Source organism: Tursiops truncatus, chromosome X (genome assembly GCF_011762595.2).
Source record: "Tursiops truncatus isolate mTurTru1 chromosome X, mTurTru1.mat.Y, whole genome shotgun sequence".
NCBI lineage: Eukaryota > Metazoa > Chordata > Mammalia > Artiodactyla > Delphinidae > Tursiops > Tursiops truncatus.
Window position 1 is genome coordinate 82,387,042 of NC_047055.1, and position 19,334 is coordinate 82,406,375.

The 19,334-nt window shown below is 41.7% G+C and overlaps 1 protein-coding gene across 4 annotated transcripts in view; it reads left to right on the forward strand.

Moving 5' to 3' along the window:
• Positions 1-19,334, forward strand: part of FGD1 (FYVE, RhoGEF and PH domain containing 1) — a 67,840-nt gene that overhangs the window by 14,012 nt on the left and 34,494 nt on the right. The window contains exons 1-3 of one of the 4 annotated variants that reach the window (XM_073799451.1): positions 8,798-9,947; positions 11,431-11,545; positions 12,040-18,556. In XM_073799451.1, the coding sequence (XP_073655552.1) occupies positions 18,250-18,556 (307 nt within the window). In that variant the 5' untranslated portion in view covers positions 8,798-9,947; positions 11,431-11,545; positions 12,040-18,249. Of the gene's footprint in view, positions 1-8,797; positions 11,546-12,039; positions 18,557-19,334 lie in introns of those variants that run through there. The other 3 variants (XM_073799450.1, XM_033848996.2, XM_073799449.1) reach the window with 3 other exon arrangements.

Genomic DNA, 19,334 nt, shown 5'->3' on the forward strand with positions numbered 1-19,334 from the left:
AATGGATTTCCTAATATTGAATGATTTTTGCATTCTTGAAAATAAACTCCACATAGTCAGGGATTCTGTTTGCTAATATTTAGGATTTTGCATCGATATTCATAAGTGAAGATTGGTTTATATCATTTTCTTTTTCTTGTGAAATCTTTGTTAGATCTTGATATCAATGTTATACTCACTTCATAAAAAGAATATGAAGGTGTTCCTTCTTTATCTAGGATCAGGAAAATAAAAATAGCATTCAAATGATCTGCTTTTCAGTGTTAGCAGACTTCCCCTGTGAAATCATCATGGCCCAGTGCTTTGGGGGGAAAGTAGCTCTTTATAACTTTTTCTGTTTCTTCCATGGAAATTGGTCTATATGGACTTTTCTCTTTTAGAGTTTTGGTAAATTATATTTTCCTAGGATGTTTTCCATTTCTTCAAGGTCTTTAAAACGATTTGCATAGAGTTGCATGAGGAAGTCCTTCATAATGTTTAAAATGTCCTCTTGCTATGGTTATGTCCAACTTTTCATTTCCTGGTTTGTGTCTTTGTGCTTTCTCCTTTTTTTTGATTATTATTTAATGGCTTATTTATTTCTTTTTAACAGAATTGGTTAATCTATTTATTTATTAGTTCTACTGTTACCTGTTTTCTAACTCCTTTATTTGAGCTTTTCTCTTTGTTAATTCTTTCCTTCTGTTCCCCGTAAGTTTATTCTGTTTCTCTTTTCACTAACTTTCTGAGTTGGGTTCATTTAATTTTTTCCCTTGTTTTTAGTATAAGTATTTTGAGGCAATGAACTTTTCTCTGACTGCTGCTTTATCTGTACCCATAGATTCTGATATGTAATGTTTTCATTATTATTATTGTCTAGAAATTCAGCAATTTTGGTTTGAGTTTGCCCTTTGACCCAAGAATTGTTTGACAGAGAGTTTTTATATATTCAGATGGAAGATCTTTTTTACATTGATTTCTGCCTTTATCCAGTTGTGATCAGAGAACATTGTCAGTATTAGTTCTACCTTTTGGAATTTATTGAGATTTTCTTCTTGGCCTAATATTGATTTTGTTGTTTAGGTTTTCTGTATTCTTACTGGGTTTTTGTTGCTGTTGTTGTTCATTTGATCTGTCCTGGAATGAGAAAGGTGAGTTAAATTTCTCCTGTTCTTAGTTTGTTTCAATCTATTATCTATTTCTCCTTGTATCTCTTAATATTTCAGCTTTGTGAAAGTTGCTATGTTATTTGATACAAAAATACTCATAACTTTATATTTTCATTGTGAATTGTGGCCTTTTTTGTCTCAATTCTTTTTTGTAATAAGCTTTTTATTTCAGAATAATTTTAGTTTTATAGAACCCTTCATCTAGTTGCCTCTCATGTTAATATCTTATATGACTACATCTGAGAAAACTAAGAGATTAGCATTAGTACATTGCTATTAACTAAACTCCTGACTATTCAGATTTCACCAGTTTTTCCACTAATATCCTTTTTCTGTTCCAGGCTCCAAACCAGAATCCCACATTGCATTTAGTCATCATATCTCCTCCAACCTGTGGACAGTTCCTTAGTCTTTCCTTTTCATGACATTGACAGTCAATTAATGCCTTTCATTCTGACTTTCTAACTTGGCTGATGATTAAGATTACAACCTCTGCTTTCTTTATTTGCATTTGACTGGTATACCTTTGCCCTTCTTCTATTTTTAACCTCTCTGAATCTGTTTTAGTTGACTCTCTTGAATACAGTAGTTGAGTTTTGCTCAGGGATCCAATACAAAAATGTTTTTCTTTAAATAGATGAGCTAAGACCATTTATATTTATCGATACAAAAGATGTTTGGTGTTAATATTATCACATTAAGTTTTATTTTCTTTTTTAGCTATATTTTTATATATTAAATTCATGTTACTATGTAGTCTATTTTGTTTGTTTTTTATCAGTTAACACTCAATTTTTTTGTTTTATTTTTTGAATTTATGAATTTATTTATTTTTTATACAGCAGGTTCTTATTAGTTATCCATTTTATACATACTAGTGTATATATGTCAATCCCAATCTCCCTATTCATCACAACACCACCATGCCCCTGCCACTTTCCCGCCTTGGTGTCCATATGTTTGTTCTCTACATCTGTGTCTCTATTTCTGCCCTGCAAACTGGTTCATCTGTACCATTTTTCTACATTCCACACATATGTGTTAATATATGATATTTGTTTTTCTCTTTCTGACCTACTTCACTCTATATGACAGTCTGTAGATCCATCCACGTCTCTACAAGTGACCCAATGTTGTTCCTTTTTATGGCTCAGTAATATTCCCTTGTATATATGCACCACATCTTCTTTATCCATTCGTCTGTCGATGGGCATTTAGGTTGCTTCCATGACTTGGCTATTGTAAATAGTGCTGCAGTGAACATTGGGGTGCATGTGTCTTTTTGAATTATGCTTTTCTCTGGGTATATGCCTAGTATGCCTAGTATATATATGCTGCTGTATCATATGGTAATTCTATTTTGAGTTTTTTAAGGAACCTCCATACTGTTCTCCATACTGGCTATATCAATTTACATTCCCACAGCAGTGCAAGAGGGTTCCCTTTTCTCCACACCCTCTCCAGCATTTGTTGTTTGTAGATTTTCTGATGATGCCCATGCTAACTGGTGTGAGATGATACCTCATTGTAGTTTTGATTTGCATTTCTCTAATAATTAGTGATGTTGAGCAGCTTTTAATGTGCTTCTTGGCCATCTGTATGTCTTCTTTAGAGAAATGTCTATTCAGGTCTTCTGCCCAGTTTCGGACTGGGTTGTTTGTTTTTTTAATATTGAGCGGCATGAGCTGTTTATATATTTTGAAGATTAATCCTTTGTCCGTTGATTCGTTTGCAAATATTTTCTCCCATTCTGAGGGTTGTCTTTTCGTCTTGTTTGTAGTTTCCATTGCTTTGCAAAAGCTTTTAAGTTTCATTAGGTCCCATTTGTTTATTTTTGTTTTTATTTCCATTACTATAGGAGGTGGATCAAAAAAGATGGTGCTGTGATTTATGTCAACGAGTGTTCTTCCTATGTTTTCCTCTAACAGTTTTATAGCGTCCGGTCTTATATTTAGGCCTCTAATCCATTTTGAGTTTATTTTTGTGTATGATGTTAGGGAGCGTTCTAATTTCATTCTTTTACATGTAGCTGTCCAGTTTTCCCAGCACCACTTATTGAATGGTGGTCTTATTGAAGACTGTCTTTTCAACATTGTATATCCTTGCCTCCTTTGTCATAGATTAGTTGACCATAGGTTCATGGGTTGATCTTTGGGCTTTCTATCCTGTTCCATGGATCTATATTTCTGTTTTTGTGCCAGTACCATATTATCTTGATTACTGTAGCTTTGTAGTATGGTCTGAAGTCAAGGAGTCTGATTCCTCCAGCTCCATTGTTTTTCCTCAAGACTGCTTTGGCTAGGGCTTCCCTGGTGGCGCAGTGGTTAAGAATCCACCTGCCAATACAGGGGACATGGGTTTGAGCCCTGGTCCGGGAAGATCCCACATGCCACAGAGCAACTAAGCCCATGCACCACAACTACCGAGCCTGCGCTCTAGAGCTGCGAGCCACAACTACTGAGCCTGCGTGCTGCAACTACTGAAGCCTGCACGCCTAGAGCCCGTGCTCCGCAACAGGAGACGCCACCACAATGAGAAACCTGTGCACCGCAAGGAAGAGTAACCCCCACTTGCTACAACAGGAGAAAAGCCCGCACGCAGCAACAAAGACCCAACGCAGCCAAAAATTAAATAAATTAATTTTAAAAAAAAAGACTGCTTTGGCTATTCGGGGTCTTTTGTGTCTCCATACATATTTTAAGATTTTTTGTTCTAGTTCTGTAAAAACTGCCATTGGTAATTTGATAGGGATTGCATTGAATCTATAGAATCCTTTGGGTAGTATAGTCATTTTCACAGTATTAATTCTTCCAATCCAAGAGCATGGTATATCTCTCCATCTGTTGGTATCATCTTTAATTTCTTTCATCAGTGTCTTATAGTTTTCTGCATACAGGTCTTCTGTCTCCCTAGGTAGGTTTATTCCTAGGTATTTTATTCTTTTTGTTGCAGTGGTAAATGGGAAGTTTCCTTAATTTCGCTTTCAGATTTTTCATCATTAGTGTACAGGAATGCAAGGGATTTCTGTGCATTAATTTTGTATCCTGCAACTTTACCAGATTCATTGATTAACTCTAGTAGTTTTCTGGTGGTATCTTTATGATTCTCTATGTATATAGTATCATGTCATCTGCAAACAGTGACAGTTTTATTTCTTCTTTTCCAATTTGTATTCCTTTTATTTCTTTTTCTTCTCTGATTGCCATGGCTAGGACTTCCAAAACTATGTTGAATAATAGTGGCGAGAGTGGACATCCTTGTCTTGTTCCTGATCTTAGAGGAAATGCTTTCACTTTTTCACCATTGAGAATGATGTCTGCTGTGTGTTTGTCATATATGGCCTTTATTATGTTGAGGTATGTTCCCTCTATGCCCACTGTCTGGTGAGTTTTTACCATAAATTGGTGTTGAATTTTGTCAAAAGCTTTTTCTGCGTCTGTTGAGATGATCATATGGTTTTTTTTCTTCAATTTGTTAATATGGTGTTTCACATAGATTGATTTGCATATATTGAAGAATCCTTGCATCCCTGGGGTAAATCCCACCTGATCATGGTGTATGATCCTTTTAATGTGTTGTTGGATTCTGTTTGCTAGCTTTTTGTTGAGGATTTTTGCATCTGTATTCATCAGTGATATTGGTCTGTAATTTTTTGTTTGTTAGTGTCTTTGTCTAGTTTTGGTATCAGGGTGATGGTGGCCTCGTAGAATGAGTTTTGGAGTGTTCCTTCCTCTGCACTTTTTTTGGAAGAGTTTGAGAAGGATGGGTGTTAGCTCTTCTCTAAATGTTTGATAGACTTCTCCCGTGAAGCCATCTGGTTCTAGACTTTTGTTTGTTGGAAGATTTTTAATCACAGTTTCAATTTCATTACTTGTGATTGGTGCATTCATATTTTCTATTTCTTCCTGGTTCGGTCTTGGAAGGTTATACCTTTCTAAGAATTTCTCCATTTCTTCCAGGTTGTCCATTTTATTGGCATAGAGTTGCTTGTAGTAGTCTCTTAGGATGCTTTGTATTTCTGCAGTGTCTGTTGTAACTTCTTTTTAATTTCTAATTTTATTGATTTGAGTCCTCTCCCTTTTTTTCTTGATGAGTCTGGCTAATGGTGTATCAATTTTGTTTATCTTCTCAAAAAACCAGCTTTTAGTTTTATTGATCTTTGCTATTGTTTTCTTTGTTTTTATTTCATTTATTTCTGCTCTGTTCTTTATTATTTCTTTCCTTCTACTAACTTTGGGTTTTGTTTGTTCTTCTTTCTCTAGTTCCTTTAGGTGTGAGGTTAGGTTGTTTATTTGAGATTTTTCTTGTTTCTTGAGGTAGGCTTGTAAGGCCATAAACTTCCCTCTTAGAACTGCTTTTGCTGCATCCCATAGGTTTTGGATCGTCATGTTTTCATTGTCATTTGTTTCTAGGTATTTTTTGATTTCCTCTTTGATTTCTTCAGTGATCTCTTGGTTGTTTAGTAATGTATTATTTATCCTTCATGTGTTTGTGTTTTTTATGTTTTTTTTCCCTGTAATTCATTTCTAATCTCATAGTGTTGTGGTCAGAAAAGATGCTTGATATGATTTCAATTTTCTTATATTGACTGAGGCTTGATTCGTGACCCAAGATGTGATCTATCCTGGAGAATGTTCCATGTGCACTTGAAAAGAAAGTGTAATCTGCTGTTTTTGGATGGAATGTCCTATAAATATCAATTAAATCTATCTGGTCTATTGTGTCATTTCAAGCTTGTGTTTCCTTATTAATTTTCTGTTTGGATGATCTGTCCATTGGTGTAAGTGAGGTGTTAAAGTCCCCCACTCTTATTGTGTTACTTTTGATTTCCTCTTTTAGAGCTGTTAGCAGTTGCCTTATGTATTGAGGTGCTCCTATGTTGGGTGCATATATATTTATAATTGTTATATCTTTTCCTTGGATTGATCCCTTGATCATTATGTAGTGTCCTTCCTTGTCTCTTATAACATTTTTATTTTAAAGTCTATTTTGTCTGATATGAGTATTGCTACTCCAGCTTTCTTTTGATTTCCATTTGCATGGAATATCTTTCTCCATCCCCTCACTTTCAGTCTGTATGTGTCCCTAGGTCTGATGTGGGTCTCTTGTAGACAGCATATATATGGGTCTTGTTTTTGTATCCATTCAGTTAGCCTGTGTCTTTTGGTTGGAGCATTTAATCCATTCACGTTTAAGGTAATTTTATGTATGTTCCTGTGACCATTTTCTTAATTGTTATGGGTTTGTTTTTGTAGGTCCTTTTCTTCTCTTGTGTTTCCCACTTAGAAAAGTTCCTTTAGCATTTGTTGTAGAGCTGGTTTGGTGGTGCTGAATTCTCTTAGCTTTTGCTTGTCTGTAAAGCTTTTCATTTCTCCATCGAATCTGAATGAGATTCTTGCCAGGTAGAGTAATCTTGGTCGAAGATTCTTCCCTTTCATTACGTTAAATATATAATGCCACTCCCTTCTGACTTGTAGTTTCTGCTGAGAAATCAGCTGTTAACCTTATGGGAGTTCCCTTGTATGTTATTTGTCGTTTTTCCCTTGTTGCTTTTAATTATTTTTCTTTGTCTTTAATTTTCTTCAATTTGATTACTATGTGTCTCAGCGTGTTTCTCCTTGGGTTTATCCTGCCTGGGACCATCTGCGCTTCCTGGACTTGGGTGGCTATTTCCTTTCCCATGTTAGGTAAGTTTTCGACTATAATCTCTTCAAATATTTTCTCGGTTCCTTTCTCTCTCTCTTCTCCTTCTGGGACCCCTATAATGCGAATGTTGTTGTGTTTAATGTTGTCCCAGAGGTCTCTTAGGCTGTCTCGATTTCTTTTCATTCTTTTTTCTTTATTCTGTTCCATGGCAGTGAGTTCCACCATTCTGTCTTCTAGGTCACTTATCTGTTCTTCTGCCTCATTTATTCTGCTATTGATTCCTTCTAGTGTATTTTTTATTTCAGTTATTGTATTGTTCATCTCTGTTTGTTTGTTCTTTAATTCTTCTAGGTGTTTTTTCTTTAGTTCTTCTAGGTCTTTGTTAAACATTTCTTGCATCTTCTCTCTCTTTACCTCCGTTCTTTTTCCAAGTTCCTCGATCATCTTCACTATCATTATTCTGAATTCTTTTCCTGGAAGGTTTCCTACCTCCACTTCATTTAGTTGTTTTTCTGAGGTTTTATCTTGTTCCTTCATCTGGTACATAGCCCTCTGCCTTTTCATCTTGTCTATCTTTCTGTGAATGTGGTTTTTTTCTCATTTTTTTTTAGTTGTCCTGACATTTAGAAAAGTTTATACTTTGGTCTAGTGATTAATTTTAGGTATCTTATTTTTTCTAGTTGTTTATTGCTAATGTAAAGAAATGTTATTGATTTTTATAAGTTGATTTTGTACCTGGCAACCTTGCTGAAATCTTTTTAATTCTAATAGTATGTCAGTTGAATCTGTTGGTTTTATCTCTTCTCTTCCAGTCCTTACACGTCTCATTTCTTTTTCTCCCTTTATAGTATTAAACAAGACTTCCAGTTCTATGTTAAACAGTAGTTGGTGAGGGTAAGTATCTAGTCTTATTCTTAATCTTCAAGGAAATGCATCTTAAGTTTCTCCATTTTCTGCAAAGTATGCTGTAAAATTTTGGTATGTAACCTTCACCAAGTTAAGAAATTTGCCTTCTATTCATATTTTTTAAAGAGTTTTCATCGTAAGTAGGCATGTAACATAATTTTCCTATATTAATTGAGATACTCATATGATTATTATCCCTTAGTCTATTCATGTGGTAAATTACATTGATAGATTTTTCTGAGTTTGAATGCATTCTCCTTGCATTCTTGGAATTAACTCCATTTGATTGTGATGTATTTTTTAAATACTGTTGGATTCGATTAGCTAATATTTAATTTACGATTTATGCATCTATATTCATAAGTGAAATGAGCCTATAATTTTCTTTAATTGTCCTTATCTGTTTTTAAAATCAAGACTTCAAGATTTTACTAGACAAATAAAATGAGCTAGGCAGCTTTCTCTCCTTTTCTATTTTCTGGAATAACTTGTATAAGAAGAGAAGTAACTCCTGAGAGTCCCGCACACTATACCTGTAAATCTATCTGGGCCTGGATTTGGGGGGAAGTGATGTCCTTACCTACCATTTCAGTTTCATTAATGCCTAGTGGTCTATTCACGTTCTCTACTTCCTATGCCATTTTTATCACTTTATATTTTTCTAGGAAAAAAACTTTATCTAGATGTTTTCAATTATTTCTGTCTAGTACCTAGCAGTCAGGTTTCTGGCTTGAGTACTTGGTGGTGCCTTCACAGAGAGGAGGGCACAAGAGGAGCGGCATGTCTGTTATTTGGGGGCCAGAGGAAGTTTGGCTACCTCTACACTTTCAGCAAAGCAATGGCTATATGTGATTCTCTGTTGCTTTGGATATTTGTGATTATGTATGAATGTGCACACTTCTATAAAGGTGTGTTTTTTATACATGATGCTCTGGTGTGTTTCTGTTTATATGAAAATGTCAGGCTGAAAAAGAACAATTTTTCTATGTAATTATTTTTCTGTATCTGTTTGCATGGGTCCGTGAGCTGTGATGGGGGTATTTCCATGGTTCTCTCAATGTCCCTGTGTACATCAGCATCTCTGCCAGCTGGTAATTCATTCTGTGTGCTTTTCCATGTCTTGGAGTGTCTGCAACTGTGAGGGTTCTTGATTCTATGTGTATCTATATGTCTCTGCACATGTCTGCATCTCTGAGGGTGGGGGATTATGTATGCATCTCTGTGTTTTACTGTAGAAATATATGTATGCAGTGCACATGCTATGTGGCAAGTTCAGACTCTCCAAGTCTGGAAGAAACATTACAACAGGAAATGCTCTGGATTCCAGCTTCCGGATGGAATTTCACTCAGAAAAATACCCCTTCCTGGTCCTCCCAATAACTGCAGCATTCTTTGTCTTTCTTGAAGAGGCTGAGTTGAGGGGGTTTATGCTAACCTTGACCTCAGAGGCCACGTCGTTCAGGAGGATTTGGCAGAGCCATGAAATTCCACACCCTGCCACTTGCCTCTTGCCAGGCCTACTGCTTCCTCCTAAACCCTTTTATAGCTCCACATTATCTACCAGACCAATTCCAATCTAAATTGTCCAGAGAGGCCAGAAGAAGACACAGGGAGATGAGGAGAAAGAAACAGAATAAGATTTTTATAAAAAAATAGATAAACAAAGATAGATATGGGAACAGGGGGATAGAGAAATGAGAACAAGGATATAAAGAGACAGAGACCAAGAAATAGGGCCTGAATGATAGGAACAGATAGTCAGAATGGTGATAAAGAAGCAAAGAAGTTTGGGGACAGAGAGATATACAGACAGATGGAATGGGCAGGGTAGAAAAAGAGGGACTGACAGAAATGAGGCTGGAATGTAGGGAGAGAGAGAGATGGGGACAGAGACACAGATTGGGGTCAGAAAGGCAGTTACATAAAACATGAGGATAGAGACACAGAGATGATAACAGCCAGGTGGATAGAGAGAGACACAGAGATGATAACAGCCAGGTAGATAAAGAGAGTGACTGGGATTAGATAGACAAAGATAGAAACGGAGATGGTGTTGAGGAGGAAGAGGTTGATGATATAGAAGTTAATATTTTTTAATTGAAGTATAGTTGATTTACAATGTTTCAGGTGTACAGCAAAGTGATTCAATTATATATATATGTAAATATATAGGTATATAAAGTCTTTTTCATATTCTTTTCCATTATAGGTTATTACAAGATATTGAATACAGTTCCCTGTGCTATAGTAGGTCCTTGTTATTTATTTTTAGGAGCTAATATTTTTGAGCATTTCTTATATTTGAGGCATGGTTCTATAAGCTGTACATGTGTTAGTTCATTTAATGCTCTTGGTAACACTGAAGCAGGTACTGTTATCAGCCCTGTTTTACAGATGAGGACACTGAGGCACAGCAAGTCAGCAGCACAACTAGGTTTGGAATCCAAACAATCTAACACCAGAGGCCATACTCTTGACTACTCTGTCAGTGACAGAGAGATACAGACAGACAGGGATCTGGGGACAAGATGGCAAACAGATGAAACACACATAGGGACAGAAAGATGGAAACAAGAGACAGGCACATGAGGAGAGCCACCCAGCAAGAGAGATGGTAACAGAGGTAGAAAAGGGGTGATAGATGAGGAGAGACTCAAAGAGGGAAACAAGGGCAAGAAGACCAACATAGGGGTATGTGTGTGAGAGAGAAACAAAGAGAATGTAAATGTTAGTTGTGAGGGGGTGGGAGGCTGGGGTGAAGACAGAGACTGGAACAGAAAGGTGAGAATAGAAATAGAGAAAGATAGGTGGGGAACAGAGACGGATGAATGCAGCAACATAAATACAAAGATGAGAACTGGGAGACAGGCAGAGATAAGATAAATAGGTACAGAGTGTTGGAGACGGGGGTGGACAGAAAAGAGGCCAAGGAGCCAAAGGAAATTGAAAGAGAAGCAGAAAAGACAGAAATTTTGGAACACAGATTCAGAAACAGATGAGGTAGAGTAATATGGTATTATATATGTGAGGATGGAGACACAGACCAAGAGGAGAACCATAAGTTAGATGGGGACAGGATGGAGACAAGGCAACCCCCAACAGAGGCAATGGAGAGAGAGTGAGAGCAAGAGCAAGAAGGGGAGAGATTGAGAGAGAATAGGAGAGATAGGAAAGAGAAACCACCAGAGAGATGTAAACAGAAAGACAAGAGAGAGCAAAATAAGAGAGATGGGAGACATCTGAAAGGTGGTGACAGTGATGGTGAACTGGGGTGACAGTAAAAAATAAAAGAAATAGAGGCACAGAATGAAATAATTTTGATTCAACAACCACTCACAAGTCTTGGATATATCAGGGCTGGCACTGGGCTGTGTGGTACCCAATAGGCTGTGAGCTCAGGAAGGCAGGGCCTGGGCCTTTGTTATGCAATACTGTATCCTCCACCTACAGTATACTCCCAATCATGTGGAGGGCTACCATTTATTAAACATTAGGTACTGGGGACTGTGCATGCGTTTCATGGATTATGTTATTGAATCCTCACAACTCTGATGTAGTAGGTATTATTATCATCCCCAGTTTACAGATGGGGAAACTGAGACTTAGAGCAATGAGTAACTTACCCAGGGTCACACAGAGGAGCTAGGAGTGAAGCCCCAGCCTGGACCAATGGTAGAGTATGTCATGAACCAAGGATTAGGATGAACCCTGTTCTTTCTGTACACCCAAGGTGCAAAAAATCAAATTCCAGTCTGCCTGCCTCCAAGGCCTACATGTTTGACCACCATACCACACTGCTCCAGTGAAGACTCACTCACAGACTGATGGAAGACTGCTGAACCAAGGTAAGTGTGTCCTGACTCCTTACCCTCTGGAGCTCCCTCTATCTAGCGAAGGAGGATGACCTGGCTACCTCAGAGAGAGTGAGAAAAGTCCTGTGAGTGACAGGAATAAAGCCCTGTGGGAGAACCTCGGCCAGGGAAAATCAGAGAATGCTTCCTGGAGGAGAAAGTAGGTCAAAGAGGCCAAAGACAGATTTACAGAGAGGTCAGTGAAGCTTCAGGGTCCCTCATTTGTTTCTTCCAAGACCCTGCTTAACAATCAGCGAAAAATCAAAGAGTACTGAAGATGTGTACTCTTCACTCTATAAGAAAATTGAAATGCCCTGACATCTTACAGCTCATGTATGAAAGAAACTAAACAGGTTTTCCCAAATTTGACAATAGTCCTAAAACTACATTATCGTAAAGCTGAAACTTTTCTAAACTATCAATAGTAAAAAATTTCTATCAACCATGCTATTAAGAAAGACTGACTAATATTTCTATTCTCTCTACAGAAAAATGATCTTATCTCATGCTTCAGTGACAAAATAAAAGCCATCAGACATGGGAGAATTGTTCCAGGACCTTCATCTTCCCACCTGAATCTCTAAACCTCCCAGTATCTGTATTCATCTTTTGTTTCATTCCTTCCTGTTACAATGAAGGGCCTGAGGACCTCTCCTCTCTGAGGCCCAGTGCCTCAGATCCCAGCTCCTCCTTTCCCTTCCATTATTCCCTTTCTCTTCTGTGTTGCCATCCAGTCCCTCTCTATGGTCTCTGGGTCTTTCCCAGCAGCAAACAAGCATAGTCTAGTATCTCCCATCTTAGAAAAATCATTCTTTGCCCCTCCTCCTACCATCACCTTAGCTCTCTGGGCTCTGTTCCCATTCACAGCCATGTTTCACAAGGAAATCGCCTACACACCTAGCTCCACTTCAGCAGGATCGGGGGCAGTGTTTTATTCCCTCTGACCTCAGGGAGGGTCCTGTAACAATCTACCCTCCCACCAGCACTCTATCCAATTATTCCTGCTTTTTAAATTTTATTTATTTTTCATGATAATACATTATAAATTTTATAATATACATATCTGTACAGTTCGAATAAATTATAAAACAAATACCTATGTACCTGTACCCATCACCCAGCTTCAAAAACAAATCATTTCTGAATGACAAAACCCGCCATGTAGCCCTCCCCAGTCACATCTCCTTCCCCTCCCTGAGGTAACCAGTGTCATTTTTCATGCCTTGCTTTTTTGTATGGTTTTACAACATATTACTGCATCCATATATTGTATAATTTTGACTGTTGTTCAACTTTATATAAACATATTCTTTCATGCTTTTTTGAATCAGTATTAGGTTTCCTGAGTTTTATCCATGTTGATACATGTAGCTGGAGTTCATTCATTTATTTAATTATAGTATTCCATTGTATAAATATGTCTCAATTTATTCATCTTATTTTCTTGTTTCTGTTTCTTGCTGTTTCAAACAGGCTTTGGTGGGCTTCCCTGGTGGTGCAGTGATTGAGAGTTCGCCTGCTGATGCAGGGGACACGGGTTCATGCCCCAGTCTGGGAAGATCCCACATGCCGCGGAGTGGCTGGGCCCATGAGCCATGGCCGCTGGGCCTGCGCGTCCAGAGCCTGTGCTCCGCAACGGGAGAGCCCACAACAGTGAGAGGCCCGCGCACCGCCAAAAAAATTAAAAATAAAAAATAAAAATAAAAAAAAAACAAACAGGCTTTGGTGAACACTCTTGTAGTGTCTCCCAGTATACACATGTGAGGATTTCTCTAGGGGAGCAATTCTCAAACTTTCTGGTCTCAGGACTTGCTTTACATTCTTAAAAATCACTGCAGACCCTAAAAAGCTTTGGTGTATGTGGGTTATACCAATTGATACTTGCTGTATTAGAAATTAAAACTGAGAAAGCTTAAATATATTAATTTTAAAATAATAAGCCAATTACATTTAACAAAAGTAACATTTTTATGAAAAATAACTATATTTTCCAAAACAAAAAGAATATAGTGAGAAGAGTGGCATTGTTTTACATTTTTGCAAATCTCTTTACTGTATGGCTTAATAGAAGACAGCTGGATTCTCATATCTGCTTCTGCATTCAATCTGTGATATTACATGTCATGTAGCCTCTGGAAAACTCCACTCTACGTACTTGAGAGAATGAGAGTAAAAGAAGCAAATAACATCTTTCTAGTATTATGGTTTTGGCTCCCCCACCCCCCATCCCTGCCCTCAGGATCCCCAGACCACATTGTGGGAACTACCGCTCTGGGATAGACACCTAAAATTGCTGGACCTAGAGTATGTGCATAGTTCAGCTTTACTAGAAAATGGCCAACATTTTCTAGAGTGGTTGTATCAGTTTACACTCCTACCAATGGTGTATCCATCCACTCTTCATCCATTCTGGTTTTCACCCCACCACTCCTCCAAAACTACTTATATCAAGGTCACTACCAACACCCATATTGCCGTATCCAATGGACCCTTTTCAATCCTCATTTTAGTTGACTTCTCAGCACTCTTAAAACATCCCTGACACATCGCTAGTTATGTCCCTATCTCTTTACCTCTTTTCAGTCTCTCTGCCACCTCCTACTCCTTCATTCAACCTCTAAACTTGAAATGAGAATCTCAGAGCTCAGTCATGGATCCTCTTCCTTTCTCTTTGTTCTGTCTCTGACTTCTTCTCTCGTGGTTTTTTAATGCTATCTCTATACTGCCAACTCTCATTTATATCTGAAACCAGACCTCTCTGGGATGTACAATATATACCACTATCTGCTTGACTTCTTCCTTTGGCTATTTCAAGGGCATGTAAAACTGAACTCTTGATCTTCCCCTGAAAACCTGTTCCTCTTTCTGTCTTCCTCATCTCGATGAATGACCTGGCCTCACATCACCAGGTCCCTGGGAGGTATCCTTGATTCCTCCCTCTCCCTCCCACCCGCAAGCCACCACACCAAGCCCTTTCAATTCTAAATATCTTTCAAATCTACCTCTCTTCATCTCCACCTCTGCCACCTTAGTCCACTCACCGTCATCTCTGATTGCAGTAGACTCCTAATCTTGTCCACCTCCAATCCAATCCACAACAGCCAAAGTAATCTCTTTAAACATTAACTATACCATGTCAATTCCAAGCTTAAAACCTTTCAATGTAGTGTATTTCAGCATTTGGGGGATAGGAAGTATCTACAAAAGAGATACTATTTCATCATGATCATATATGATGCAAACTGAGACATGCTTACCCTTCCTACATAATCCTATGATACGTTCTGATATTTTCTATTTTCTCAAGTTGATTTCAGTACCTTCTGCAGTTTGACCCACATTTAAAAGCACTGCTTCAGTACCTTTTTATTGCTCATAGTATAAGGTCTATTCTCCTCACCATGGCCTATAAAGCCCAACATAAGTTGGCTTCTGCCTGCCTACCTCCTCAACCTCACATCCCATACCTCTTGCCCTCAGCTCACTATGCTCCAGCCACACTGGCCTTCCTGCAGTTCCTAAGTATACCCTTTCCCTTTCTTCCCAGGGCCTTCTTACTTGCTGTGGCCTCTGCCTGGGACACTTTTGCCTCCACTCTTCATGGGCTAACTCCCATTCCTTTACTCACCTTAAGTATCAGCCTTGCCTGAATCTCAGGCTAAATTGCCCCCACCTGTTATTCTCTTTCCTATCACCCTGTTCCAACTCTTTATAGCCTTATCACAATTTGTAATTTTGTGTGTTTATATGTTTTAATTATGTATTTGTTTACCTCAAGTCCTCTCCAGCGCCAGACTGAAATTCTGAGGGCCGAGTTTGTTTTCCATGATCTTTTTCATGTCTGTCTTATTCACCACTGCATAAGTAGTGCCTCATGTGGTGCCTGGCCCAAAGTGTGTGCTCAAAAGGCATTCATCAAATGAGCAGAGATCTGAAGAACAAATGAAATGGAACTGGGGAGATGTGGACAGAATTTCTTGCAGATGCAACAGCATATGCAAAGACTCCAAAGCTAGACATAAGGAACAGTCTAATAATTTCAGCTTTGACTCAAGCATGGAGTCTGGAAAGGCTGGTGGTGGTCAAATCATGAAGAGCCCAGCTTGACTTTGCCTGTTGAGGAAGGTAGTTTTCCTTTAGAGCAAGTGGGGGACTCATTGAAGGATTCTAAACGTGAGAGTGATATGATTTTGGTTTACCTTTTCAAAAGATCATACTGCCTACAGTGAAGAGACTAGATTCCAGGGAATAAGACTAAAACAGGGAGGTTGTGACAGTATTCAGGTTAGAAATGGTGCTGGCCTAGATTAGGGTAGTAGCAGCAGAAATAAAAGAGACTACGTAAATTTGGGAGATATTCAGGAGATAAAAATGACAGGACTTGGTGATTGCATGGGAGTGGAGGAGAAAGAAGAGGGGTATAGCTCAGGTTTCTGCCTTGACTAGGGTCATTCGCTAAGGTAAGGCACAAAGAAGGACAAAAAGGCTGGGAGGAGGATACCTTGAGTTGGAGAGAAGCTGAGGCTTTAGGTGTCTCCAGGGTATTCAGGTAGAGTTATCTGTCTATTAACCCGCTGAACGCATAGGTCAGGAGAAGTACCTGGACTTGTATCAATTTGGGAGTCATCAGAAAAGAAATGATAGTTGAAACCATGAGAATGAATGTAATAATCATAGGAAAGAGCAGAGAGAAGAGAGCTCAGGCCAAAACCTAAAGCGCACCAGCATTTAAGAGTTGGACAAGGAGGAGTCTGGAAAGTAAAAAGGAGTTACCAAGGAAGCAGGAGAAAACTGAGAGTGTGGTGTCATGGAAGTGGTTTAAGGAGGAGGGAGTGGTCACTAGTGCCAAATGCTACCAAGAAGTCAGGTAAGATAACCTCTGAATAGATTCTATTGGATTTAGTGACATGGGCCATGGCAGACCTTGATAAGAGAGCAGTATCAGGCAAATAGTAGAGGCAGATTGGAGTGGGTTGAAAGATAAGTGGGAAGTGGGAAAATTAAGACAGTTAAGTGTAGGCGACTCTTGAGACGTTTATAGAGGGAAGAGAGGGAGGTGGTTGGAGAGGGAGATTTTTTGGTAATTTTTAGATGGAAGAGACCTGAGTATGTTTAAATGCTGTTGGGAAGGAACAAGGGACAGATTCTGTAGGTTTGGTGGCAAGAAGGAAAGAACTTCCTTTTTGGTGACTTCTGTTTACTCTGTGAAGTAGGTGGGGTCATCTGCTGAGGGTCAGGGGACAGATGGAGAAGTTAGGGGTTTGAGGAGAAGGGAGGTTAGAAATGGCTGTTGCAGAGCATGAGAGAGAAGGCTGTCCGGGAATGCATAGTAGGGTTGTGGGTCAGCACCGAGGGCCTGGTAGAAGCTGGGGACCATGAGTTTATAGTGGCACAAATCTGTGAGGTTGAATAGTTTTCTCCAGCAGTGTTTAGTTGCCTGGGCACAGGCATGGAAAAGGCGGACAGTTGGACTGATTCAAGGTTGGAATGCTGCCAGGCAGATGCGACAATCCTGGAAACTGAGGCTATTGGCCAAAGAGTGGCGAAGTAAAGAACCATGAGGTCTGGTCTGAGCTGCGTGAAGAGTATCAAAGGCAAGTCCCCTACGAGCCAAGCCCTAGGGAAACTCTGGAACATGTGGAAAGGTTGCTGGAAAAGAGATTGAACGATGAGCAGAGGGAGGCAGAGCTGAGATGTGACAGAGAGGCAGATTTGGGGGTTTGAGCCCGTAGACTTGACTGAGCGGGACCAGGGGGAGATGGGGAGGACAGGCTGAGGGGGAATTTTTAAGAAGAAGGAGTGCCTTGAAGGCGGTCGCAGTGAGAATTGAGGCCGGCCGAAGTGAGGAGGCGTGGCCAGGCGCAAATCCCGGGCGAGGGGGCGGGGCCCGGGCAACTGGGTCCCAGCGCCGCTGTGGCTGCGGCTGCCTCAGCGACTGCTCCCGCCTCCCCACCCCCCTTCCCCGGGCTCCTTCCCGCCCGCCGCCGCGGAGACCCAGGCCAAGGCTGGGGAGGACGGCAGAGCCGGGCCCAGGCTGTGCCCCTGCCCCCGCCGCTGGAGCATCGTCGGGAGGCATTGGCTGAGGGGGAAACCCCCAGCCCGAGCGCGCGGCGCACACACGCGCCCCCCGCCACCGCCATCCTCTCCTCCCTCCCTCCCTCCCCTTCCCTCTCCTCTCCTCCCCTCCGCCCCCCAGCCTCCGCTGCGGCGGGAGGAAGAACCTTTTCCGACCAGCCAGGAGAGCCCAGATCGATTCCCATCTGGGGAGAAAGAAGAGAACACGCACTCGGAACAGACCGGCCGCTCGCCCCGGGGCTACGGAAGTGGCTCGCCTCTCACGAGAGAGCCCGCGCCGAGCGCTACCCCCCGACCCTCACCCAGCCGCTGCCGCATAGACAGCGCTCCCCAGCGGGCCCCCAGCCCCGCCGAGCCCACTCCCAGCGCGGGGCCCGGGCCGGCGATGCCTGGCACCGCAGCGGCGGTGGCCGCGGCTGCTGCTGGTACTGCCACCGCTGCCACGGCTGCTGGCCCGGGCCCGGGCCGGGGGCTCGAGTCTCCGCAGTGGGGCTGAGCCCGCAGCCCCGCCCCCCGAGCCTGAGGCCGCTGCTCCGCCGGGCGCCGGGCCTCCTCCGCCCGCGCCTACGCCCCAGGAGCTGGAGCCAAGCGGGGAGCCCGGGCCCCGCGCCCAGGCCCGGACCATGCACGGCCACCGAGCCCCGGGGGGCGCTGGGCCTTCCGAGCCCGAACACCCAACCGCGAACTCCCCCAGCGCCGCGCCACCGGCCTATGCCGACTCGGACCCTGGAGCCTCGGAGCCTGCACTGCCGGTGCCCAGGGGATCAGGCTCGGCTCTCGGAAGCCTCTTGGATCCCCAGTTTGCCGGACCCTCGGACGCCAGTCTGGGCGTCGCTCCAGGCCCCCGGGTCTTGCCCTGCGGCCCCAGTCCACAGCACCACCGGGCCCTGCGCTTCTCCTACCACCTGGAGGGCTCGCAACCCCGGCCTGGTGAGTGATCGAGAAAGCATGGGAGCCCGAGCCATGGGCCTGGGAGCGGGTTCTTGTTCTCGGGCCCTTTAAGCCCCACCTCTGGGCCGGCCCGCTCACCCCAGCCCTTCGTCTCTTCTCAACCCGCAACCCCTTCCCTCGCTCCTCGGCCTTCGTCTAATTCTTTCAACCCCGGCCCCCCCCCCTCCCGCCTCCTCTCTGTCCCCTGTGCCCCCTCAATCCTTCCGACCCTCTTCTCTTCTATCTGCTGAGGCTAATGGGAGAGGGAGCACTCTAAGAAAAAGGGGCTGGATTGCAAGGCAGTAAAAAGGGGGTTTGTTTGGGGGAATGGGAGAAAAGAACGAGTCTCCCATTTGCCAAGCGCCTACATTGTGCCAGGCACTGGGTGCTTTACATGGGTTTTCATTTCATCTTCAGGAGCCTCCTGTGAAGTAAGTATCATTAGACCCATTTTGTACGGGAGGAAACTGAGGCTCAAAGAAATTAAGTAACTTGCCCAAGGTTACACAGCTAGTATAGAGACAGGATTCCAAACCAGATCTGTTTGAGTCCAAAGTCTATGGTCTTTCTGCTTCCCAAACTGAGGTTGGAGACCATGAAAGTAAAGCCAAGCCTTCTGCTTATGTGATTTTCTCCTGTACTGTTCGGCAGCTCTGGAGTATGAGTGGAAAAAAAAAAAGAGGGATGGTGGATTGATCCAAGGTTGGGGTTTTGCCAGGTGTATGTGGCAGGAGGACAAGGGAAGGAGGGAGTAGAAGGTGCTGATGAGAGACAAAGG